The 25,830-nt window shown below is 40.7% G+C and overlaps 1 protein-coding gene across 1 annotated transcript; it reads left to right on the top strand.

The window, feature by feature from the left end:
- Positions 1-3,392: 3,392 nt before the first annotated feature.
- On the top strand, positions 3,393-25,830 carry LOC135577492 (uncharacterized). The gene is made up of 9 exons (XM_065047629.1): positions 3,393-3,528; positions 14,227-14,291; positions 15,478-15,505; positions 16,832-16,887; positions 17,799-17,838; positions 20,899-20,960; positions 22,649-22,673; positions 23,526-25,105; positions 25,648-25,830. The coding sequence occupies exons 4-9, from the start codon at positions 16,834-16,836 to the stop codon at positions 25,684-25,686; spliced, it is 1,800 nt and encodes a 599-aa protein (XP_064903701.1). The 5' UTR covers positions 3,393-3,528; positions 14,227-14,291; positions 15,478-15,505; positions 16,832-16,833; the 3' UTR covers positions 25,687-25,830.

The raw sequence follows: 25,830 nt of genomic DNA on the forward strand, positions 1-25,830 counted from the left end.
TTAAAGTGAATAGCAAGAGAAAGTGCTGAGAGCTTCTGCAAATCTCCTCCCAGGTCGATATCAAGAAAATAAAGAACATGCAGTTAGGTGATCCTCAGTGATGTTCTGGTTTTTAGATTATTTGTCTTGCATTCATCCCAGTGGGAGAAGAGTGACAAATGCAGGAGTGTGATCTAGTTCATCAAGATTTGAATTACCACACTCGTCTTTTCTCATCCTGCTAGCTGAAATCAACACTTTGCTACTCTCGCAAATGTGATTTAACCACTGACCACAGGGGCCCATGCAGTGGTGGCAGAAAAATCGTACCTTGAAAAACAGTAAGTCCTTAATGCAGAACCAGAAAAAGGGTAAGACCTGCTAAAAACAGGGTGAGGCCTTAATGCAAAACTTGTCAACTGTGTCCCTTGATTTTGTTAAAAAACAAGTTTCTCTTTTAGTGAATTTGCCTGTCAGCTAAAGCTTTCATATTAGATGCTTTCCCAAAAAGCCAGATACATGTTTTGGTAGACACAGCAATGGAATGTGAGGTCATGGATGAGGATGGATGGATGTACATCTCACAAGAGGGGCAACGAGAAACAGGTGATCAGAAACTGACCAACAGAGTATAACATCCCATTCACGTGATTACTTCATATAAAAGTGGGAGATCACAAGAATCTCGTCCCTTTTTCCTTATGGCTGACATTAGGAGAGGACCTTGCTCGTTGTCCCTGGGAACTGAGGCCTCAGTGGGAAGGGGGAGAGGGAGGGGCTGAAGGGGGAAGTGGGGGGAGTTTTATTGTCACCCCGCAATCAAAACCTCGACACTCTGGAAATTTCACAACCACATAATAGTAAGAATGCTTAAAAATGGATGAAAAAAAGTATTTTTCTTTAGTTGTGTAATTTTAAAAAATAACATTTATTACAACTGAACACATAAAAAGTAAGTAGATAAGTAAAAGTCAGCTTTAGACAGGATGCCATTATGAAGATGCCATTCTGAAAAGATGCATCTAAGCCTTTATATCGGTGAAATAGCAAAGGTTTTTGCAATGGGAGGTTCCAGGCAACTTGATGTACTGATAGCATTTTTTAAAAATTAAATCTTTATTTATAGAAAACGGTTGGTTTAGGAATATTGGGAGGGGAATGGGATGATATCAAAAATACCAGTGCCAGCAGACTGGTAATGCTTTCGGTGGTGCCAGTTCCAGCCCTTCTCCTCAGTGGCCTCAGACCTGCAACCCTCCAGGACCCAATGGAGAACAACCAGAAAGGGCATGAGTCGTGGTGGCCACTTAGAGTCCAGTTTTCCAGCCCTTGTTCCTCTGGCCATTTCTGCGGAACGCAACAGGAAGGTTACATTCTGTATTGCTTTGCCCAGAGCTCCCCACTGGGAGCCACAGTTTGATATTAAGCCACTAGAGACTGTCCAGAAGAGGGCTGCAAAGTTGTGAAGGGTTTGGAGGGGAAGCTGTATGAGGAGTGGCTAAAGTCACTTGGTTTGTTCAGCCTGGAGGAGACTGAGAGGAGACCTCATGGGGCTACAGCTTCCTCACAAGGGGAAGAGGAGGGGCAGGCGCTGATCTCTTCTCTCTGGTGACCAGTGACAGAACCTGAGGGAATGGCAGGAAGATGTGCCAGGGGAGGTTTAAGTTGGACATTAGGAAAATGTTCTTCCCCCAGAGGGTGGTGGAGCACTGGAACAGGCTCCCCAGGGAGGTGTCATGGCCCCAAGCCTGACAGTGTTCAAGAAGAGACTGGGCAAGGCCCTGAGACACATGGTGTGAACTGTGGGGTCGTCATATGCAGGGACAGTGTGAAAAATGCAGTTGTGATTCGTGCTAAGATGTTTAATATTTACAGATATAACCAAATGAGGCACGGGCTCTGAACCTGGAAAAAGGTGTTTAAGTTCTATGTAAAAAGTTATGAAACTTGCTTATGAAGTTATATTGACAGAGGGAACTAACATTTGAAGGGTTAACTAAACTTATAATGGGTGCCTACTAATGAGCTAACACTTTAAGGCTTAGTCACACAATAAATGCTTAGTTTAGAGCTTTATGTTAAGAAGAACAGAACCCCATCGAATGCCAAGAATGCCAAGTTTTACTGCACCTAGCTGTAAACTTGAGGAGACAAGATAACGAAGATTTACAGCAAAAGGGGGCGCCAGTCTGGTTTCATTCAACTTGGCAGCTTGGGTCCCAGTCAATTTAACATAATGAGCCAAAGGTAAAAAGTTCACTGTGATGAAGCTGAAGGAGCCTTCATCCAAAGACCCCCAAAGACCCCTCCTCAAATTCACCAAGTGGCACTGTGCAGGTGCAACAGGGGAGGGTCTATGTAAATGGTTATCTGAGACTCATTTTAATCAGAAGCAGGGAAAGGTTATGAATATGTATAGGCGTTCCTGGGGTCATTATGAATATGTAATACCTTACTGTATTTAAGCACACTTCTTATTGTTTAAAGGTGTGCGTGTTGGGCGGAGCGAATCCCCCGTGCACCCAGCGCTGTTTTGCTTATGCTCTAATGAACACATGTTTAAGGAATACAAGGAATTGGATTAAATGTTTTTTTTTTTTTATCCATAGAAAAAGCGTAAGTTAGTTATTTCAATAGGAATTGCACTCTATGATCCTTGTGGATCACAGGACATTCTGTGATTCTGTGATTGCCTGGTCCATACCGCTCCCCAGCTGGGGGGCAGCACAGCCTGCAGATCCAGGGAGCCCCGGCTAAGCCTTGCTTAAAACAAACAAACAAAAAACAAAACAAACTCAAAACAAACTCAAAACAAACAAACAAACAAACAGTTTTACATGAAGTGGCTCATGGTCTTCTTTTTTAAATATTGGCCTTTTGCCAATGGCAGGGCACCGCCTTGCAGGGAAAGCAGAATTTCCTTGTCTCGGCACCCGCTTTCACAGCGGCCACCCGCGGGGCCCTTGGGCCGCCACGTTCACCCCAGCAGCGTTCCCGCTGGCAGAGCTCTCCTCAGAGCACCCAACCCCACACGGCCCACGACCGCTAAGCAGCGGCTACAGCCCGCAGGCGGGCCACGGCTCCAGGACCCACCCGACAGGAGGAGCCCGCGGTCGGGAAACAGCCACAAGGCCGGGGCCGCCACCGCCCCCGAACCCAAGCACAGAGTTCGGCGGGCTGCGCCTGCGCCTGACCCCGCGGCCAATAGGAGCTCTAGCAGCCAATCAGAATAAGAAGCGCTCCTGGCCGCGTACTCGGATGGGCTGTGGCGCCTGTGCGAGACCCAGTCAGAGGTGGGGTAGAGGCGGAGGGGATGAGTCGGTGCGCAATTTGAATTGGCGTGGGGCGGGGTGGGAGTGTCTGACGGCGGTGGAAGTCGGGTTGGGGTCGAGGTTAGCAAACGCGCACGGCTGGGTGCGTGTGCGGAGCGGCCGCTGTCATTCCCGCAGCGCCGCGGAGGAGCCCAGCCCGTGCGCCATGGCCCTGGAGGAGTCCCTGCGTCGGAGCAACGCCCGCTTCATGGCCACCATCAACAGCATCTTGGAGAGGGTGAGGGCCGCGCGCGCCGCCGCGGACGTTGGATGGCGGGAGCCGTTGGCAGCGGCTTTTTGTTTCCGTCGCCGTCCTGAGGCGGGCTTGGCGGGGACGCTCTGTCAGCGGCGCGACCTTCAGGCTGCTGCCGCCCGGCCTCGCCCCTGCCTGTCTGAGGAGCACCGTGCGCTTTTACGGTCCCTCTTGCCGAAATGGTGTGCGGCGGGGCCTGGCCGCCCTTGTGCGTCCCTCTGTCCGCCTCTGGCAGGCTGCCGGGCAGAGCGGCCCTCCCTGCCCGCCTCGCCTGGCGCGGTGGCCGGGCTCTCCACTCCGATCCTCCCTGGCCACCTCTTAAGTCCTGCTCTGTTAGTGCCGACACGTTCATTTTTCTTTCCGTGTGCTGATTTGCAGTAACTGGCACTGAACTCTCTTTGTCAATTAGTTACTTCTGGTGTCACAAGCTCCCGTTTTTCCTGGCTGCTGAAAGCAGCAGTCACCCGGGGCCTCACGCAGCTTCGCAGTTTGTGCTGAGCTTTGGCGTGAGTAACACTTAGATCAGGGATTGCCAGTTTTTATTTTTGAACTTAGAAGTCCGAGTTGTCTTTGTAGTGCCTTTAATCCATTTTAGCTAGTATTAGATGAGGTATTTTCAAAAAAATTACAGACAGAAGTGAAACTCCCTCCACAAATCCTCCTTACTTCAGAGCTATTTTCTGCTAAAGATGTGAGAACCATACACCTCCATCCAGAGATGCACGTATTTATTCAGGGATGTCAGCTTTGCAGTTCAGATAAATGGTTTGTGTTAATGTCTAGGTGCTGGCATAAGGCTATAAATATATATATATATATATATATCAATATATATAAGGCCATATTTATATACAAAGCACCTATTACCATATCAATAAACATTCTTTGGAACCACTCTGACAGCAGAGGTAAGAACAGGATTTAGCCTGTTAGTACCTCAGCAATGGTTTCCAACAACTTAAAAAAAAGCCACAAGACTCTGTTTCTAGAATGTTTTCCTCATCTTGCATTAGACTGGATGACATTTTCATATGTCATCACCTGTAGGTCTCTGCTAAGTGGCTGCTTCCAGTTACGACAGAGGGAGTTTAGAAGCTCTGTAATTAAGTAACTTAAGCGTTTTTGAAAACTCGCTGAAGCCTCATTTTGTCAGCAACTGGCTTATGCCTTGAGATTGAACAACTCGTACATATGCTTAAAATATGTGTGTTTTTTCTAGGAATTAAAGTTTTGAGATTGCTAACTTCAGCCAATAGAGCAGCATGTGGATAATTTCATGTTTTGGTCAAAACAAAATTGTGTAAAAACAATACTTAAAATGCATGTTAAAAACATCACTGCAAGCATTTATTCTAATCCTTAATGGTCCTTTTTATTTAGTATAATCATCCTTTTGAAGATGATTTACTTATCTCCATGGAAACTCTCACTTACAGTATTCCTGACAGTAAGAACTTCGTAAAGCTTCAATATTCACGTGCTGTGTATTTATACTTAGTCAAGCATGCAACTGGTGGAAGTTATATAACATTTGATGGCAGAAGATGCTGAATTTTGTACACTTTGGTGTGGCCTTTCATATGTAAACTTTGAGGCATGCATGTAATACCTGGAGATTTTCTTTATATGCACCATTTTGGTCTATTGCGTGCTCTGTTTTAGACAACAGAAAAGAGTTATTAGCTAAGTTCAGGATAACAATGGTTAATATTTAGATGACTTGTAAGAAGAAGAATCAAAGTGAAGAAGACTGAGAGGAAACAAAGGAATGACACCTTCCTGTGCAACCTCATTCAGGTGTTCCTGCTCTGGCAGGTGGATTGGACTAGATGATCTTTTGAGGTTCTTTCCAATCCCTAACATTCTGTGATTCTGTGAATGGAGGTATTGGCAGGAAGTTGATACACATGAATGGACTGTGTTATAACTAAGAGCCTATAAATCGATTCTGAGTCAATCAATCGATTTTATTTAGCAAGCGGTAATTAGGCAAAACAGCGCTGGGTGACCGGGGGAAGCTCAGTTCCGCCAACAGGCACACACAATCAACTTTTCGTATGTGCTTATATATGTTATACGCTCGTTTACGTGCTGGGAATTTCCATCTCTGGAACTTTTGTTATCTGTGGCACCATCCGGGAGTCCTCTTATTTATGGCACCATCCGGGAGTCCTCTTATTTATGGCACCATCTGGGAGTCCTGTTATATATGGCATTGGCTTAACTACTACTACAAGGTTCTACAAAACATAATCAAACTTGCACAAGTGCATTTACTGCTTACAACAATATGCATAATACAATTGCATCCTACTTGATTTGTTCAACATTAACAATTTTGACCATCACTTATTACAATTCCCCCCTTTTTTTTTTACTCATTTATTTGTTGATCAAATCGAGTTACCGCTTTTCGGGCTAGTAAGGTCATTTCAGCTTCTTCATCAGTTCCATGTTTCTGTAGCAGCATAAGGTGTACCCGCTCTACACGGTTTTTAACTAGTCCAATAAGTCGATTTAGGATACATCACATCTTCTTGATGATATAATATCCTTGGAATAATAGTAACTGACATGCAATACTCTCTGGAACTGTTAAACACTTTTAAAGACACACATGGAGTAAGTCCCGTCCTGGAACATATCCATTTTGTTCCATTCGGGGGAATAATATATCCTGTGATTTTATTAAGGCTCGGTATGATATTCCCACGAAGTGGTCTCTTGGAATTTGGTACTTTACCTATACAAGTCCCTATCCCAGTTACATGTTGCATAGTTATCCCTCTTTTCTGCTTTTCCCAAGGACATTGAATAGGCACAGACTCCTTGCTTATGGTATACCGACGATTATCCCCTATAGCTTCATAAAAGGGTGGATTAACATTATAACACAACCAGAAACCCATGGTTAAGTTGGGTTGAGTATAGTTTAGAGTTTGATAAGCAGCCAGGATAATTCCCCATAGAGGATTCAAAGATTCCGGGGCTTCAATATTCAGAGATTTCAAGGCTTCAGTGACAGTTTCCTCTATTACTATTATATTCTCCTTCTCTACTGTCTTTGTCTCCCTACCTAGAGGGGGAGGGGATTTTACTACTGGATTGGGACCTATCGCTCGAGAGGTCGGTTTAACTTCTTCTTTCTTTATGAGAAACATGCCTCCTCGATCAGCACCTGGTTGATAATATCGCATTCCCCAGGTTTCTCCAACAAACCATCCACTATGTTCAGGATCTGTTACGTTAAGGAATATATATTCACAGTTGCCATCGGGTGGGGTGTACCTGCGGGGAGCTAATTGTAGGGAACTCCTTTCTCCCGAGGGAGGAGTGCACCCTGCAGGTCCCCATCCAACCCTTAAGAACTTTTCAGTATTTGCCCGAGGAACTGGCCAGTTTGAAGCAATCGTTTCACACCTCCAGTAAGTGCAGTAATAATGTCCTGGGGTATTACAATACGAGGGCCCTGTGCTGGGGCACATATAAAACCCTATTTTGTTAAGGCATGGCTCAATCTGAACTAATTGGCATAAGGTTGTAGTAAAAGAAGGTGACCCTGATGTGGTCTGTTGTTGTACTATCGTTTGGTCCTCCCATCGATAGAGAGTCCATTTAAAAGGTTGGTGAGAACTCCCCTGCTTTATTGCTATTATTACCGGTAAGGTAAGGAGGATTAGGGAGAGCGACCCGGCCCCTGGTTGGCTGAAAATCAGCCAGTGGAGGTTCATTTTGTTGAGGGTTGTTCTGCTTAACGGAGCTGCTTTATTTTAGGAGTTTTCGGAGGCACTTGCCAATCCCCACAAGGATACCCCTCTGCCTTGCCCTGGGCCTACTCTGTTGCTTCAGAGTAGCCGGGTAAGTTTTCTTCTCGGCAGCAGTTGTAGTCTTCAGGGGACTGCCTCCTGAATCCTCTCCTTGTTCTGTCACAACCCACTTTCCAATACTAATCCCAATAGGGCTATTTTCAAATACAAGGGTTTGGCCACTGTCCCGAATACTCACAGGGTTTGGAACACTTCCTGTATCTTTTCTTACCAAAACGCTTCTTACACTTCCTCTTGGTTATTTCCCAAATGTCTGGACTTATCAGTGATTATTAATATCCTAATGGTATCTAAGGTTTTTCCCCAACACTCATTACACCATCGTTCAACATAAGGAAACTTTTTTTTTCACTGCTGTATCCCGCACCCGTGACACATGCGACGTACCCACGGATTGCATTGCTTACATACAGGACATGCGATGTGCGACTTATGTAATTCTTTACAATTGTCCATAAAAAGCCTAGTATCCAGGGCTATGCGTCACTTATCTGATTCCTCTTGAAGGTCAGCTTCAACTCATTCGGTTCCCCGGTGATTTCCCAGTCTGTATGTAGGATAGGACCTTTTACTCGACTAGCGTGTGTCCATCCTTTTTCCGCGGTGCGGACTGTGGTATCTGTAGTGAGTAAAACAAGGAAAGGTCCCTCCCAGCGAGGGGTTAATGATGATTCCTTCCATGTTTTTACGAGTACTTGATCTCCCTGCTTAATACTATGTATTGCTACATCTAAAGGTGGTCTTTGAACCACCAGGCCTCGCTTTAACAGTTCTTGCCTCCTTCTCATGAGTTCTATAAGATATTCTTGTAACATCTTTTCTTCCACTTTAGGGTGTTCGATTGGTTTCTCCAAATCATAGGGCATTCCATATAACATTTCGAAGGAGGAAAGTCCTATATCGGCCCTCAGTTGTGTCCTTATATTCAAGAGGGCTAAGGGGCGGCACTTTACCCAGTTCATTCTGGTTTCTATCATTAATTTGGTCAGGTGCTTTTTAATTTCTCCGTTCATCCTTTCAACTTTTCCTGAACTCTGGGGGTGCCAAGGAGTGTGATATTCCCACTTGGTTCCCAGAGCTTCTAATGTTTCTCTAATTATTTTGGAAGTAAAATGGGGTCCTCTGTCCGAATCAATAACTGACATGATCCCATATCTAGGTATGATATGCTCTAATAATATTTTTACTACTGTCCTCGCAGTGGCCTGAACTACCGGAAAGGCTTCGACAAAGTGAGTTAGGTGATCTACGAAAAATAGGAGATACTTATACCTGCCTACCTTCGGTAATTCCGTAAAGTCTACCTGAATCCTTTCAAATGGCTTCTTGGCCAGTTGCCTCCCCCCAGGGACTCTTTCCCTAAGACACTGTTTATTTATCCTTTGACAGGTTAAACATTCTCCAACGATTCTTTTTGCTAAATCATACACTCCCAGGGTCATATATTTATTAGCGAACTGATCTACCAGGGCCTGTACTCCCCAATGGGTTTGCCTATGAAATTCTCTTAAAACTCGCCAAGCTACTCCTTTCAGGAGCATTTCCCTCTCATCAGGTAGCCACCACTTCCCCTCTTGTTCGACTACTCCCATTTGCCCCAATTTCTCCTTTTCCTGATTTGTAAATCTCATAGCATACCTAGTTTGTACAGAGTCCTGTTCAACTGCTTTTATTACCAGTAACACAGCTTTCTTAGCTTCCTCATCTGCTAAATTATTCCCTCTTATTCGCGTGGAGGTTCCCTTTCGATGGCCCTTTACATAAACTACTGCGATTTGGTTGGGCCCTCTTAATGCCTCCAAAGTTTGCTGTATTAAGGTCTCATGTATTAATCCTTTACCCTGAGAATTCATTAGTCCCCTCTCTTCCCAAATTTTTCCAAATGTGTGAACTACCCCAAATGCATATTTAGAATCTGTAAATATTGTTCCTCTCTTATCTTTTAACAACTGTAACGCCCTCAATACTGCGAACAGCTCACAAGCCTGCGCCGACCGTCCTGAGTTAAGGGGACCTGACTCCTTAGTTATCCAGCTATTTCCATCTATTATGGCATATCCTGATTTCCTCTTTCCGTCCACTACCCGCGATGATCCATCTACAAACAGTTTTTCTCCACATAGCAACTCCTCTTCTTCTAAATCCTCTCTTATTTTGACTTGATATCCTATTACCCTGATACAATCATGGGAAAGAGATTCGCTCGGTTCCCCATACAAAAATTGGGCTGGATTCTGCAAATTAGTGGTTTCAAGTTCTAACTTAGGAGAGTGCAATAGGATCCCTTCATATTTCAATAACCTAGCATCCGTAATCCATTTGTCAGCTTTCTGCTGCAATACCCCTCGTATATTATGAGGTGTGTATACCTTTAATTCCCCTCCCATAGTTATTTTTCCAGCTTCTTCAACTAGGAGAGCAGTAGCAACTATGGCCTGTAAACAGGTAGGCCAACCGCGACTAACTGGATCTAATGATTTGGAATAATATCCTACGGGTTTCTTTTTACCTGCCCATTCTTGCGTTAGGACCCCAAAGGCCGTTCCACCCTCCGTGTTAACAAATAAGTAAAAAGGTCTTCGGGCATCCACCAGACTCAGTACTGGGGCATTTACTAAATCAGCTTTTAAGTTTTCTAATTGTTTATCATCTTCTGTACTCCATTTCATCAGACCTTCCCCCACTAACTTCTGATATAAGAACTTAACCTTGTTACTGTAATTTTCAATCCATTGTCTACAGTAGCCGAAAAGACCTAAAAGTTGTCGCACCTGTCTTTTATTCTTGGGAGGCTGGAGGGATAAAATAGCATTTACTCGATCTGGATCTAGCCTCTTAATCCCTTTACTCAACCAGTGCCCTAAATATTTTACCTCTTCCTCGGTAAATTGCAGTTTAGATCTTGATACCTTTAAACCCTTTAGACTCAAGAAATTTAATAACTTAATGCTGGTGCTTTGCACACTATCTTGGCTTTTTCCAGCTATTAATAGGTCATCTACATATTGTACTAAAACTACTCCAGGTTCCAGTTCAAAATTCTCCAAGACTTGTTCCAGGGCCTGCCCAAAGAGGTTTGGAGATTCAGTAAATCCCTGTGGAAGAACCGTCCATCTAAGTTGTTGCTTCCGATGGGTATCAGGGTTCTCCCACTCAAAGGCAAAATAGTCACGACATTCTTTTCTCAAAGGACAGGCCCAGAAGGCATCCTTTAAGTCTATTACACTATACCAGGTCAATTCTGGGGACACTTGGCTTAATAGGTTATAAGGGTTGGCCACTACCGGAAATCTAGTTACTGTTCTTTTATTTGCTTCACGGAGGTCTTGTACTAGACGATAGGACCCATCTGATTTCTTTACAGGTAAGATGGGGGTATTGTGGGGCGACATACATGGTTCTAGTAACCCTTGTTGTAACAATCGATCAATTACTGGTTGCAGCCCGCGTCTCCCATCCTGTGATATAGGGTATTGTTTAACACGTATCGGTACTTCCGGATCCGTTATTGTCACTGTAATTGGTGGAATATCTAATTTTCCAACCGACTCGGGAGTGTACCATACTTCAGGATTGATCTTAGCTTCGTCTTCGGTTGTTAAAGCGTACAGTTTTACTTTCAATTCTCGATCTTTTACCTCCAAACTAATTCCCAATTCGACGATTAAACCCCTTCCTAATAGGTTATATTCAGCTTCAGATACTAATAAAAAGGACCCTACCCCTATCCGGAATGGGGATTCTACTTCTACCCCTTTAATTACTAGTACAGAAAAGGGTTCTCCTTTTGCTCCTATTACTTGTACTTTCTCCAAGGATGGAGTGCATCCCCAGGGTACAGTTTGGACAGTAGATCTTTCTGCCCCTGAATCTACCAGGAATTCCATCTCCTGGTGCTGGGGACCTAACTTTAGTTTTATCAAGGGCTCTGTTGTTTTAGAAGTCCCCAGCAGATAGAGCCCCTGACACCCCTACTCAGCATAATACATTTTCTCATCCTGTATACGTTTCCTACAGCTCCTTCGCATATGTCCCTTCCTCTGACAGTAAAAACATTCGATTTCCTTCAAATCCTTCAGTCCGACTTGACTTCCCTGAGGTGGCCCATTCCCACCTATGCGTGGTGGCCCTCCCTTCTGTGGAGCCGTCCTCTGTCCCTCTCGAACTGCTGCTACTAAAATTTTAGCTTGCCTCTTCTGAGTCTCTTCCTCCCTTCTCACATAAACCTTCTGTGCTTCCCTTAGCAACTCATCCAACCCTTTCTCTTGCCAATCTTCCAACTTTTCTAACTTCTTTCTAATATCCGGCCATGACTTCGCCACAAACTGTGTTTTTAAAAGAGCTTGCCCGACCGGTGTCATAGGGTCTATCCCAGAATAAGGCTGCAAGCTCTTTCTTAGTCTTTCTAACCATTCTGTGGGAGTCTCATCTTTCTTTTGTTGTTCATTAAAGGCTTTATTTATGTTCTGCCCTCGAGGGACAGATTCCTTAATCCCTTGGACGATTATAATGCGAAGATCTCCCATATGGCCCCTGTGTTCCGGGTTTTGATTATCCCTGTTAGGGCGCTGCTGGGGCCACTTAATGTCAGCGCCTGGCCCTTGTTGGTGCCGTTGGTAAAGATTTAGGGCCTGACAAATCCAATTCTCATATGACCCAAAAATTGGCCAAAATAAACGATTAATCTGCTGGTTTCCCCAGACATGCATGCAATAGTAAACCATTTTTTTTTTTTTCCTACTTTTGTTTTGCGTGCAAGCTGCACCTTCCCAATTCTTGAGCATAAGGCCCAATGGGGAATCTCGGGGAATATCCGGCAACCTCTCTGTGGGTCCCTTCCCCATGGGATCAGAAGGCTTGCCCTTCTTCTGTCCCATCTTCCGGAGTGTCTTCTTTCACACACACACACCCCCCTCGTTCGTGGCTCACGCCCTCGCGGGCAATGAGAATCGCACTCCTAGAGAGTCCCGCCCTGCCTTACCGCAGGGTCCACACTCACTTCGCTTCCTCCCCAAGCGGGGGGGGCGTCTCGTTCATGCACACTCCAGGATACCCACCCCAACCAAACGGAATTGCTTTCTATAGTTACCCTCCCCGGGGTCTTCGTCCGGTTCTTTGTGCACAAAGGTTTACGGGGTTCAATACTTTTGCCTAATTACCTAAATTTAGGGTTCAGAGGTTAAGGTTTCAGGGCGATCCTCTGTCCATTCCAGGGCCGTCTAAAAACGGGACGGGGCGCCTCCCTGAAGTTTAGGAGTCCCTCCCAGAGATCCTTAATCCGAGTCACGGCACCAAAATTTGTTATAAATAAGAGCCAATAAATCGATTCTGAGTCAATCAATCGATTTTATTTAGCAAGCGGTAATTAGGCAAAACAGCGCTGGGTGACCGGGGGAAGCTCAGTTCCGCCAACAGGCACACACAATCAACTTTTCGTATGTGCTTATATATGTTATACGCTCGTTTACGTGCTGGGAATTTCCGTCTCTGGAACTTTTGTTATCTGTTGCAACATCCGGGCGCTCTGTTATCTGTAGCACCATCTGGGAGTCCTATTATCTGTGGCACCGTCCGGGAGTCCTGTTATTTGTGGCACCATCCGGTAGTCCTGTTATTTATGGCACCATCTGGGAGTCCTGTTATTTATGGCATTGGCTTAACTACTACTGCAAGGTTCTACAAAACATAATCAAACTTGCACAAGTGCAGTTACTGCTTACAACAATATGCATAATACAATTGAATCCTACTCGATTTGTTCAACATTAACAATTTTGACCATCACTTATAACAGACTGTGTAATTTCCTTTCCGCTTAGTATTCTGAAAGCTGCTCTAATAAGTTTCTCTTATGTCAAATGTCAGGGGGAACTGGGTGGATAGTCTCTTTAACTTTTCTTTGAATGTTTCAGTGGTTAGCATAAATCTGTACCACATTGTGCTATGTCATATTTTTCCAGTGTTTCATTATAAACGTTGATCCGTTATTGAGTTGACAAGGCTTATGGAGAGTTTATTGGGGAAAAAAAAAACCCTGTTGTTCTAAAATACTTTGCTTGGGGTTTTAGTAGGACTTATGACTTAGCGTCTTGGTGGCTTTACAGGGAAATGAAATGTTCTACCAGTTTTTATTATCACTGAAGTGATAATTATGTTTCGTAAGTCACTTTATCAATTCTTGTAAAGTAGAACTTACCACACCTACACGTGATGTACTACCACAGTACCAAGCCTTATCTAATCATTGCACCAAATATGATTTACCTTTTAAAGGCTTTTATAGACTGGGAAACTTGCATTTCATAGCATTTTGTATACGTTGTCCATCAAGAGAAGGAGAGGGTGGCATACAGCACTGTAATTCACAACCTTTGATTTGTAAAGGCTGGTTATACTTTTGGTTTACTAACCTCTATTCAGTATGGAATTGATATGGATCTCAGTCCTGTCAAGCCTTAACTATGGCTTTAACTAACGTCAGAAACCATGTAGTCAGCATGCATTCAACAAAATTTTAAGCATAAAATATTTTGCTTTTTTTTCCCCTCCTCATGGCATGTGCGGCTGTAATGCTCCTTGGATTTTAGCTTAGTGTTGTTAGACTTAGCATGTGATTTTTTTGTTATTTTGTTTTGCCTGACTTCTCAATTAACTTAGAATTACAATTATCTCTTGGCTTGTTTACCTGCGAGTATTTGCTTCTACAATTGTTTTGGAGGGTGTTCAGATTTGATAATGTGTTGTTACTATGTAATATGTTCTTCCTAAATGTTTATGTTTGTTAGAATGATACTGGGTGTATATATAGTGCTATAAGAAAAGCTGTGTTTATACTGATGTCTCTTGTTATTTCTAGGACCAAAATCATGGGAGGATGTGTCAACCGAGGACCTTAGAAAATGGCAGGAGGAAGTACTTGAGGTAGCTATTAATGTAGTCCTACTATGCAGTTTGTAGTAATGTTTCTTTTTCCTTCATATATAATATCTATAGGAATAAATTCAAATCTTGCTGTGCCATATCATATTTGCAAGAGGTATTAATCAATTAATTCAACATCTGCCTTAAAACAGGGGTTTAGGATAAATTGGTTAAGACTGTCAGATGAGACAGACTAAAATAGATGACCATTTACCAGTGCTAAGCACCACTAGTAAACCTGGAAAAAATAAATATGGTTTTTTTTTTACATCCTGGCTGAAGGGAATGTGTACTTTTGGATCTCATCAGAATATTGTCATTGAAGTTAACAAGCATTGAATCAATTTATCTTGGTTCAGGGGTAATCAGCTCTTCAATTCCAGAGGGCTTACTGGTTTCATCATTAGATTTTTTTTCTTTTTTCCTGCAAAATAATGCTACAGTAATTAAAGTATCTTTGCAGTCTCAGCACTTGCTGTCTTTGCCAGACTAAAGCCATTACTGTTGTGTGATCTGTATTTTTTTATTCTGAGTACTTACATTAAACAAGCAGTTACTTCTTTTACTATTTCCTGAACTCCCTCGTAAGAACTCAACAGTGAATTTATTCTAAATCTCAGTGTTTCTGCCATAACTGCCAAAAGTCACCTTGTTGCTACATTCCTAATATCTGCCTAAAAAGCTAAGTTATGTGGTGTGCCTTGGTAGTTAACACAGAAGCTGTTTGGAACCCCACAGAGTGAGGGGACAAGGGGTAAAATTCAGTCTTGGGAAACAAGAGAGTAGCTAATGGAGAGAGCAAAGGGGCTGTATTTCCCTTTCCTTTTCCACTCCTGGGTAATACCTTGTGCATCATCTACTAATCCTTGCTGCACAACTTTACAGACTAAATACATTAAGGACTGTAAGAGGAATTATCTGTCTTAGCCTGGGCCAAGGTAGCTAAAGCTTACATCGTTGTAGCGATTTTAACAGCAATAGTATGACAAGAAGTAAGTGATCAGGTAACTTTTAACATGTATAGTATTTGTGGCTTTTCTGATCAGGCCGTGGGAAACCTGATGGAAACGGAATTATTATTTAGGAAGTGCCTAGTTGTGAGATGTACCAAAGTAAACAAAGGCATTCATTAATTACTATTCTAATATTCTTCTGATGTTTCTTCTTTTCCTGTTTCTAATTGCAGTGTAACAGAGGAAGTGAAAGGAATGCAGGTAAAGTGTTTAAGAAAATAAGTGCCATAGATTATCTTATCCAAAGAGTCTTGACTTAATAGAAGACATCCTGGTTTTATGCCAAACTCTCTAGGATACTCACTGTTTTTTGTGGGGGGAACCACACAAAACCAATAATGTTCATAATTAAAAGCTTCAGTAAATACATTATAATTGATATTGCTGCCATCACAAGTTGTTTAAAATAATCTCACCTGATCAATTAAACAGATAGCTTTTTGTTGTATATGTCAGTTTCGGCAGATGTTCATTGAATCTAAAAATTCCAGCCCTAAGTTACATGGATGTTCAAGTGGAGAGATTTGGAAGTTGCTAACTTTTTGAAATAATTAGACAAGCAGGCATATTAAAAAATGAGTGTTAAAAGATTCTCATTAAGTTGCATGATGAACTATCAAAAATTTAGCAGATTATTCTGTATACTGAATGAATCAGGCTGCCTGCAGGAAAAGGTTCATTAGAGACCAAGTATCACGATGAAAGTCAAATCAAGACTGATCAAGTGTAATTCTGATACTACTTAGGGAGATGTATGCCATATGAAGATTTTCTCATTGTTCTGAAAAGGTCCTGTATGTTCCAATAAAATACAAGTTTTTACTGGAATAAATGATTGGGGGGGAAAGCTGATGTGTAGTACAGCACAGCTATGTTGGGCTTTATTTTCTTAAGGCTTTGCAGTCTTTTTTTTTCTTTTTTTTGGTGTTGCTTATTTCATGACATTCATCTAAGAAACCCTTAGCTGAACATCTGAGGACAAAACACAATCTAGTGTCTCTGTCTCTCTATAATCCTACCAAAAAGGTTTTCCACACAGGCTTCAGGTATACTTTGAATCAGCGTATAATTAAAACGTTGAGCTGGGAAGGGTCTGATATAAAAAGATTCAGGTGGTCCAGGCCTTTGCCTCCAGCTTTTAGAAAATATATGCCGAAGGGTCTGAAAACTACAAAAAATGACTGGTTACAATCTGTGGTAAAAGTCGTAAAGTAAGCATCCAGCAGTGAACCCTTTGTTTAGTGACAGTCTTGAGTAGGGTAAACATAGCTGCTTAGCACATGTACTATTTTTATTATTTAAGTCACATGCATTCAATCATGCTGTATTTGACTAGAACATTGTTCTGTCACTTATCTGCTCTTTGTATCAGTCCTATGTAAGTTCTCCATTTGCAAAATGTCAATGTTAAATATTTTTCCAAGTAAGAGTATATACAAATGATCAATTAATGAGTTCGGGTATAATATTGGTCTGTGTCTTATCAAATTGAAATAGAATTATTTTGTTCCTCCTGTGCATGCTAAGAAATGTCAAAGCAAGATAACAGTGATTTTGAGGATGGACATTCAACGGGACATCAGGTATGGGCACCACATTCCGTCTACTGTTACGAAGCCTCTTTAGGAAAAGTATTTATGTACTCAAAAGTTGAGAAAATAATCATGAACAGGTGATCCTGTACTATACCTACAGATTTTTAAAGGCCTACTCATTGCTAAATTGAATCACTTTGTTCTACTTAAGTAAGAACTTCTGAAAAAAAAAAAAAAAAAAAAAAAAATGAGGGCTTAAAGTATTTTGCTGCAGTTCCACTGCAGCTCTTCAAATTTTTAGATACCTTATTAAACAATTGTTTTGTAGTTCCCCGCATGTAGTTGCATTATTTTAGGAAAAATGTGTCTTTACTTGCTAGGTGCGCAGAATCATAGAATCATTTTGGTTGGAAAAGACCCTCAAGATCATTGTGTCCAACCATTAACCTAACTCTGTCACTAAACCATGTCCTTAAGAAGTTCATCTACACATCTTTTGAATGCTTCCGGGAATGGTGACTCCACCACTTCCCTGGGCAGCCTGACAACCCCTTCTGTGAAGAATTTTTTCCTAATATCCAACCTAAACCTAGGACAACTTGAGGCCATTTCCTCTTGTCCTATCACTTGTTACCTGGGAGAAGAGACCAACACACTCCATGCAACAGCCTCCTTTCAGGGTTGTAGAGAGCGATAAGGTCTCCCTTCAGCCTCCTTTTCTCCAGGCTAAACAGCCCCAGTTCCCTCAGCCGCTCCTCATCAGACTTGTGCTCCAGACCCCTCACCAGCTTTGTCACCCTCCTCTGCACTCTCTCCAGCACCTCAATGTTTTTCTTGTAGTGAGGGGCCCAAAACTGAGCACAGTATTCAAGGTGGGGCCTCACCAGCGCTGAATACAACAGACTGGTTAATATAGCTTATGCTACCAGGTCTTAAAGTTCCTTTAATGTTCTTTTAAGGAATCTCCTGAGACCTCTGGTGTGAATACATCTGATACAGGTGGGTGTTTTCATTTACTTATTAGATATTTTTTTTTTTGCTTTTTGAAACTTGTATTACTCATGATCTTTTTATTCTTGTGCATACGAAAACTGGCTATTTTGCGTAAATTAAACTATGGCTAGGCAGTTACCAGCATGTAATGATGAACAAAGCAGCTGCAGCAAAATATGGTTAGCTGGTGTTTAAATACTCTGGTATATATTAGGTGCTTCACACGCATAGCTGTCACCAAGGCAGATGATTGCTTCCTTCTTGAGGGAAAACAGAAAATAGCAATCATCTGAAATTTGTCCTCCTGTCATTTGAGAGTGTAATTTCAAATATGTATTTTAATGATAAAATAATTTCTGCAAAGTTAGAAAATGTAACCTTGTGTTTTCTCAACCCGTGTAGTGAAATACAGGAAACGAATTTCAGAGGCATCTGTAGCTTAGCTTCTTTAAGTGTCCTTTGTGTCTTTTGCACTCATGGGATAAATGAGTGATGCAGTTCAGACTCTGGTAGCTTCATAGCAGTGTGCGATAATATGATTATCCACTCCTCCTCCTCCTCCTCCTCCTCCTCCTCTTGTAAATGTTCTACGAAGAGACTGGAGAGGATTTATAGCAGCCTTGGTGAGTCCCAGCTATCTCCAAATGTAGTAGCTTCTTAGAGATGCTGGATTGGATTCCTCACTTAAAAATGGAATTCACCTAGGTGTTCTGGTTTGGGGGTTTGTGGAGTTTGGTTTGGTTTGTTTTTTTGTGTGTGTTTGGGTTTTTTTAATATACAAAAGGTTAGCAACAGGACATGCCAACTCTTAAGAAAAAAGAGTATTTCTAGCTGCTTTAGCTAAAATTTTAGTTTTAGCAGTTTTTTTCCATCTTTAGTATTCATTCAGAGACACTTTTTAGCGAAGGCAGTGTTTCTTCCAGGTTTTATACAGTACTTTTGTTCTGAAAGTATGCGAAGCCTATCAACAGCCGGTACAAATAAACCAAACAGCTCTCACCTGTATGTGAAAGTATTGGTCTTCCCTTAATCGGGAAAATTATTAGGTCTACCTCCTTTGGTTTCACAGGAAGTAGCACGGCAAATTATAGTGATATCTGAACAATTCCCTGTATCTATTAGGGTAGTATCACAGAATAATTAATTTGGAGAGAAAGGGGAAAGTTCAATCTGCGTTGTATATTTATCTAAGTGTATTTAAGTTCAGAAGATTGTATCAAAGTCAAAACTTAATAATTACAGTTACCTCCCTACTAATATGTTCAACTCTTCTGTAAGATATCTCTTTTAGGTAATGATATATCCTTTAGATAACATTGTATTGAGTGCATTTCCAGTGAAATAACTTCCTGTATTATTGGTCAAATTTTTCAGAAAGAAAGGTGGAAGTTTTCATTTTTTCTCTCTCTCCTGCACTTGAGCAACAAAGGTGTTCCTGAATTTCCCTTTTGGCCCTTAAAAACACTTCAGGGATCCCTGGAGCAGATACTTGATTTTTTTTCTGTTTTGTGCCGTGATCCTCTGCTAATAACGTTCTAGTGATTTGAAGTATGATTGACAATACATTGAAAACATATTTAAAATTACACTTTTGTGATGTTTCACACCTAGAAGGATATTCAGTTTGTATGCAGATCAACTTGTTGTATGATACAACCTATTTCTAAGAACTTGTAATTGACATGATGGAGTCAACCATTCTTGGACACTTGAGTTACCTTTATACAAGAACCTCTCATTTCTATAGCAGTCTAGTAATTTCTGACCGTTTAGGGAGCAGTGTGCCAGATTTGTGCCCAGTTCTACTGGATAAAGAATACTGAATGGCAGAAAGCGAGTATCAGCTGTTAGAGCAGCAATTGGAGGCTGAAACTTTTCCAGATGATAACATTAACATTTTCACTGCTTCCTCCACTATTGATGCTTGGTAACTGGTTTCCTGTGGATAAAGTGATAACTTTTTTTTCTTTTAGTCATGTGGGAAGAAACTTTGATAATCTGACAAGTATGGGTTTCAGTTCTAATAAAACACTTCTGCTGGGGTCAGGTAAACTGTCAAAGACGACCCTCCGTTTGCTCAACATTTTCACCAGATGATGTGAAATTGTGTTGTTTCCCACAAAGATACAGTTTCTTTCATATGTGTCTTTATTTTAGCTCTATGGCAGCAGGTGTCCACAAAGCTTTAGGTGACGACTGCAGTGACAGGGGACAAAAACGGAAGATGGGATAAGTTGGAATGTATTTTCATTCGCTTTTTAATAATTTAGGGATAGTGTCAAGAGGCAGCGATGTCATAGGTATCATAACCAGATCTTTCACTCTTTTTTTCCATTTTCAGGGGTATTCTCCTTTCCCCTTTCCCTCCCTGTGATGAACACGATCATGGGACAATGACATAACAGCCAGGGAATTTCAGAAATGAGAACCTAGAATGCAGCTACATGTTTTCTGATCATGAAAGACTAAGGCTTTAGCTAGTGATGAATTGGAAGGTCTGATACACCTAGCAAAGAAATGCTTTATTGTGTTTCATTCACAAACATACCACATAGAATACCTAAAAATTAAGTTGGAAGATTTGGACTTGCTTTTTAATATTATTAAGTCTGTCTTATTTCTTGCCTTGGCAGTTCTAAGGCAGTCTTGACAAGAAGCAACTAGGAAAAGGAAGCATAGCAGAAGGTCCTCACTGTCTTTGTTGGGAAATTTAGGAATGTAGTAGGAAATAAGTGGGAACGATACCTTAATTAATAGTGAATCTTGCCGTTCAGTACTTAGAAAATATTTCCCATCTGAAATTGTTAGCGTAAATCTTGAAGAACTGGTTGCAAACAAGTTATCTCCACTCTTTGTTCCACTCATGCCACTTAGGACTCTATAAGCCATGCTTTTAAATTTGACTTGAAATGGAAAGGTAATACAGATAAACAGTTAGAGTGTAGAAAAGAGTTTTCTAAAATGAAACCTGTTAGCAAATGAGTCATACAGGGTGTGTTTAAAAACATTTCTGGTTTGGTTTTGAGTTCAACTAGGTTTTATTTAGTATTTATTTTCAAATTGTAGGTGAAGAAAGTGATACCGATACAGTTTCACTAAGAAGAAAATTTCAAGACATTCACTTACAGGTAAAAATTTCTGATGTCTAACGCAACGGAATAATTTTATGTTCAATAGACATGATTGAATTATTTGAATAGCTTACATATGCCTGTGGTGTTGATGCAGTCAGCAGAAGACTCCATGTAGCCTGCATATTAATGCGTTTTTTCAGCAAGTATAACAAGAGAGAGGTTCAATAAATAATGTCATGAAGGCCAATATGAAGTAATATTTTGTCTTGGTATTATTAGTATACCAGAGAAAGCAATACAATGTATTGCATAGAACAGGCAACTCTGAGAAAGGCTACGATAGGTATGGAAAAAGAATAACCAGATGAATCACAAAATGAGAAAACTTATAAAAATATGGTCATTCACCTGAGAGCCTAACATAAACAGGTAACATGGTGTTTTGTTTAAAAAAAAAATAAATAAATGTGAGATAATGGCTACCATAACAAAAGCAGACTGGAATATCCTGCTGTTGTTTCCCAAACTAGACTATGGGCTACCCAGAGTAGTTACACTGATGCGGAAAAGTACAACACACATTGTGTGTGTGCAGCCATACTAATCCTGTGTTCTGCTTGCTCCAATACCAATTACGAAAACTGAATTTACTGTCCTTGCTTGTTCAGCATAGTGCTAGGCATTGTCATGTCTCTGACAACAACTAATACAAACCACTTCAGAAAGCAAGAGTTTCACTAACGGAAAACATTTGCCGTTTATCACCAAATGCTTTTAGATTTTACATAGAGGTGAATTACAGAGTAGGCCTTAATTTGTATATGAACTCAGGGAATATTAATAATATATACATAAAGATTTGCAGCTGTAATTACCAGTGATTTGTAACCTAACACTAGGACTCTTTTTTTTTTCTTTGTTGTTTGGGGTTTTGGGGGTTTGTATTTATCAGTAGGTCTTCTGAGGCAGTGTGTGCTTTTTGCTGCATCAAGAAACTAGCTATTTATCTCTTTTTTTTTTTAATTTGTCTTCACATACGGTTCCCTCTTGGGCTATTTTTAGCATAAAACGTCTTCATTAAAAATAAGTTTATGCAGGTTGGGTATCCTCATCTGAATAATAGTACTTTGAAACAAATCTAAGTAATGTTGTTTGGGTTTGTCAGTGTCAGTATCTTCTGTGTTTTGAATTTAACTTTTTTTTTTTTTCTCCTCCCCCACTAAGAATCTGTATGTACGTGATGGGAAAATACAAGAGAAAGTAAAAGTGAATGTGATAGTTCAAGACAATGTTAGAAAAAAGAGAGTTTTAGCTTTATTTTGGGTTTGGGGATAAGGGAGATTAGGGGCACGAAGGATTCTGTTAAATGGTACGTCTTCTGCTTCCTAGTCAAGTTGCCAGGCATGTATAAATTATCCAGGTGTATATATACATATATGTATATATATCCATGTATAGTTTCTCATATTTGGGAAAGGGATTAAACTATGACACATAATCTAGAAGTTGCAAAAATAAATAGCCTTTGCAAGATTAAACTGCTAACTCTTAAAAATTGTTACTGAAGTCTGACTGGACATTTTCTTCCTTGTCTGAAACTTACAAAGGCCCTTAGGACCATAACTATACAGGACCTATTATAGTAAGGAGAGAGTAGGAGAAGTCACACATAAGGTTTGGTTGTTACTTCTAATGTGCAAAAAATTGAGGATATTAGATTGTGTCTTCTGTTTGTTTTTCAGAGAGAATGTCAAGGTTCGTCAAAAGGTCTGCATTTAGCTTCACCAGTGCAAAAACTGATTGGTACAGTCAAATCTTTTGGAGGATTTTGCTTATGGCAAAATGTGTTTGAAAAAATAGAAAATAAATAACTTGTATACATAAAAGCAGCTTTTCTTAAATAGCCCCAGGAAAAAAGAAAATGCATAGTTAGAAAATTCAGAAGCATTATGCTCCATTAAATGAAAGCGTAGTTTTTTGTTTCTGGAATGTCATGAATGGCTTTGGATTGGCTGGTAACTAGTACTCAAAGTGGTACTTTACTAGTAAACTTCCTTTTTTCAGAAGTTCTCCAGACTTTATGCAAACCTAAAATAGAATTTAGGTGTAAATACTTCAAGCCTAAGAACTACAAAAAGCATTATGTTAATCATGCTTTATGGCAAGCAAAGCTGCGTTGGTACTAGCCAACTACAATGCTTTAAAGTAATATAAAAATAGAGTAACAAAACCTGTTGGATAAGGCTGTTCCTTCTGATCAGAAATCACGAAGAGCAAAGCAGTCTTCCTCTACAATGAAAACATTTTAGGTCTCTGTCTGTCTATCTATCTATCAAGCTATTTTAAGATGGGGGGAGGGGCTCCAACACATCTCTTTTTTTCTGTCTTCTGTAGTCTGTGAAATCAATATGGTTAGGAAAAAACTTTTATTTTTTTCTTCCTAATAGATTGTATGTTAATAATCCATTTAGCCTGGCAAAAAAGCTTAATGAAATATGCTATTACAGTAAGGCTTGTTTCTAAGTCATATACATTAGTGGAAGTGCCCTAATAGATTTGGGGCTTTTTTTCTTCTTCTTGTTTTGTTTTGTCATTAATTTGGTTGGGTTTTTTTAATAGGCAACCAAGCTGCTGTTTGCAGAAGGAAAGTAGAATTGTCAAATGAATGTTCTTCATCCAGACCTCCACAGTTAGGATTTTCTTATGTTCCCATATCAACAAAGACAATCACCATACCCAGGCATCAGACTTCCCCAGAACTGAATAAAACTTGGTGTGATGGTATCTTGGAAGAATACCAGTCTGCAGATGAGGAATGCTCCTGGAGCAATGTAACTCTTGCAGACTTGTATCCAGGGATGTTAGAGTTACTTACAAGGCTCATGACAAAGCAGACTTGGAGAAAAGAGTCAAAATACATGTTTGGACAATTAAGGCACAGAAGACACCCTTCTGGAAGACCAAAGCTCAGTGTCACCTTAGTCAAAATAAGAGGGTTCAGACCTCCTAAACTGAAGCGAGCACAGCCTAGCATATGCAGCAGTAGACATGAAGACATACAGAATCAAACTTTCGGAAATGAGAATAGAGAACTTCGTGATGACAAGAGGTCCATTAATAATTTGTCTGTTGTGGTACCTTATTCTTACATTGATACAAATGAAATCAAAATGGACTGCTCTGACTCAAGTTTAGTACCTAGAAAAGGCCCAAAATTCTCCAAACGGACTGTTTTTCCTGATGTTATAACTACAATGGGAGAGACGTTTCTAGTTGAAGATGAGTTACAGACTACTGTCTCACTTAATCCAAAATGCAAAGAAAGTGAAAAATTTGCTTACCAGTGTCCTTCAGAATACTGTTTTATAACATCTGCTGCCAGTTCAGGGTCAACAGGACTTCATCCGGTAAAAGAGAGTGAAACTCAAAAAAATTACTTTTCTTGTGGTGATACCTCAGAGTTGTGTTCATCTACTTGCAGGTCCTATGGCAATAGTCATGCTTTTACACCTGTTGCAAACTGTTCTCTTGCAAGAGCATCAAATACTTTACTCATAAATCCTGAAAAAATAACTTCTGAAAGACAAATTCCTTTCGAGCACAAGCACTTATTTTCCTTGTTGTCTACAAAGCAGAGTCCTTCAAAGATGCCCCAGAAATACAATGATGCATTTGAAAAGCTCTACTACAAGCTGTGTCCCCAAGAAATCCAAAAGCCTTTGACATTGACAAGATCTCTTGCAAATTCACAGAACCTTGAAGATAAAGGAAGATTAGTGAAGAGTAATTTAAGTCATTCTGTGAGGTCCCATACACAGTGTGATAGAGAATTTGACAGGATCTATGAGCAATTGTGTAGTGGGGGTGTTCCAAAACTTCCTGGGTTTCAGAGAGCTTCAAATTTAAAGAAGTATGGAGGAGTACAGATGTCTGAAACTGTAAATGCTCTGGTTAACTCGCCTGTTCAAACTTTATCTCCATCTCCCAGAATTAAAAGACTGGGGAATTTCCAAAATGATCCTCTTTGTTCACCAGTAAAGCGACTGAGAGGTATACCGGAACGTTATCTATCTTCAACAAAATGTGAACAGATTGCTCACAGAAGAAATGCTGAACTTCAGACCAACGGCATGAGGTTTTTGAACCCATACATTGTCAGTAACTCCAGCATTTTTGACAGTCACAACTGCCAGAGTCAGGTACTAAAGGACCTTGTAAAACTATAATATTGTGCAGTCTTTGATATTTGGAAAAGGGCTTAAAAATAGATTAGAGCTGGAAGCTTTTTAAGCAAGTGGCAGCTTACTTCTTGTGCTATTTGGTCAGTAGAGTTGTTTTACAACTTTGGGGTTTGGGGGATTTTAATTTGCTAAAATATAAGTCGTATCAGGTCTCCTGGATCATGTGAGGAAGTTCACTATATTTAATAACCTTGAAAGTGGTTATACAATGCTCAATAATAGATTATGTTTTAATAGACTGTGTCACTGGTTTAAATAATCTCAGACAGTGAGCCTGTTAATTAAGGTGGTGTCCTTCTGAAATGATAACACTTTGTAGGTGAACGAATTGAGGCGAACCAATTAAACTTTACCGGGTTCTACTGAAATCATTAGACTTGTTGATTTAAATATTAAATCCAGCCCTTATTTCCAGGTTCCCAGTCATTTCTTCTGAGGCAAGCTGTGACATAATACATGAGTTTTTCCATCAATGTAATCTGTTAATGCTTTATTCTCAGGGCTCTGGATTTCATGCTGCGTCAGATAAAACTTTATGAATTACTGCTTTAGCAATCACAAGCACTTCTTCAAGGGTAGATCTACAAATCTCAATAGACCGCTGTCTAGGTGACAGCTCTTCTTCCTCAGTAACAGTTGGGTATGTTCAAGTGTTCCTTTAAGGAATCTATACAGAAAAGGGT

This window comes from Columba livia (assembly GCF_036013475.1).
Source record: "Columba livia isolate bColLiv1 breed racing homer chromosome W unlocalized genomic scaffold, bColLiv1.pat.W.v2 SUPER_W_unloc_4, whole genome shotgun sequence".
Lineage (NCBI taxonomy): Eukaryota > Metazoa > Chordata > Aves > Columbiformes > Columbidae > Columba > Columba livia.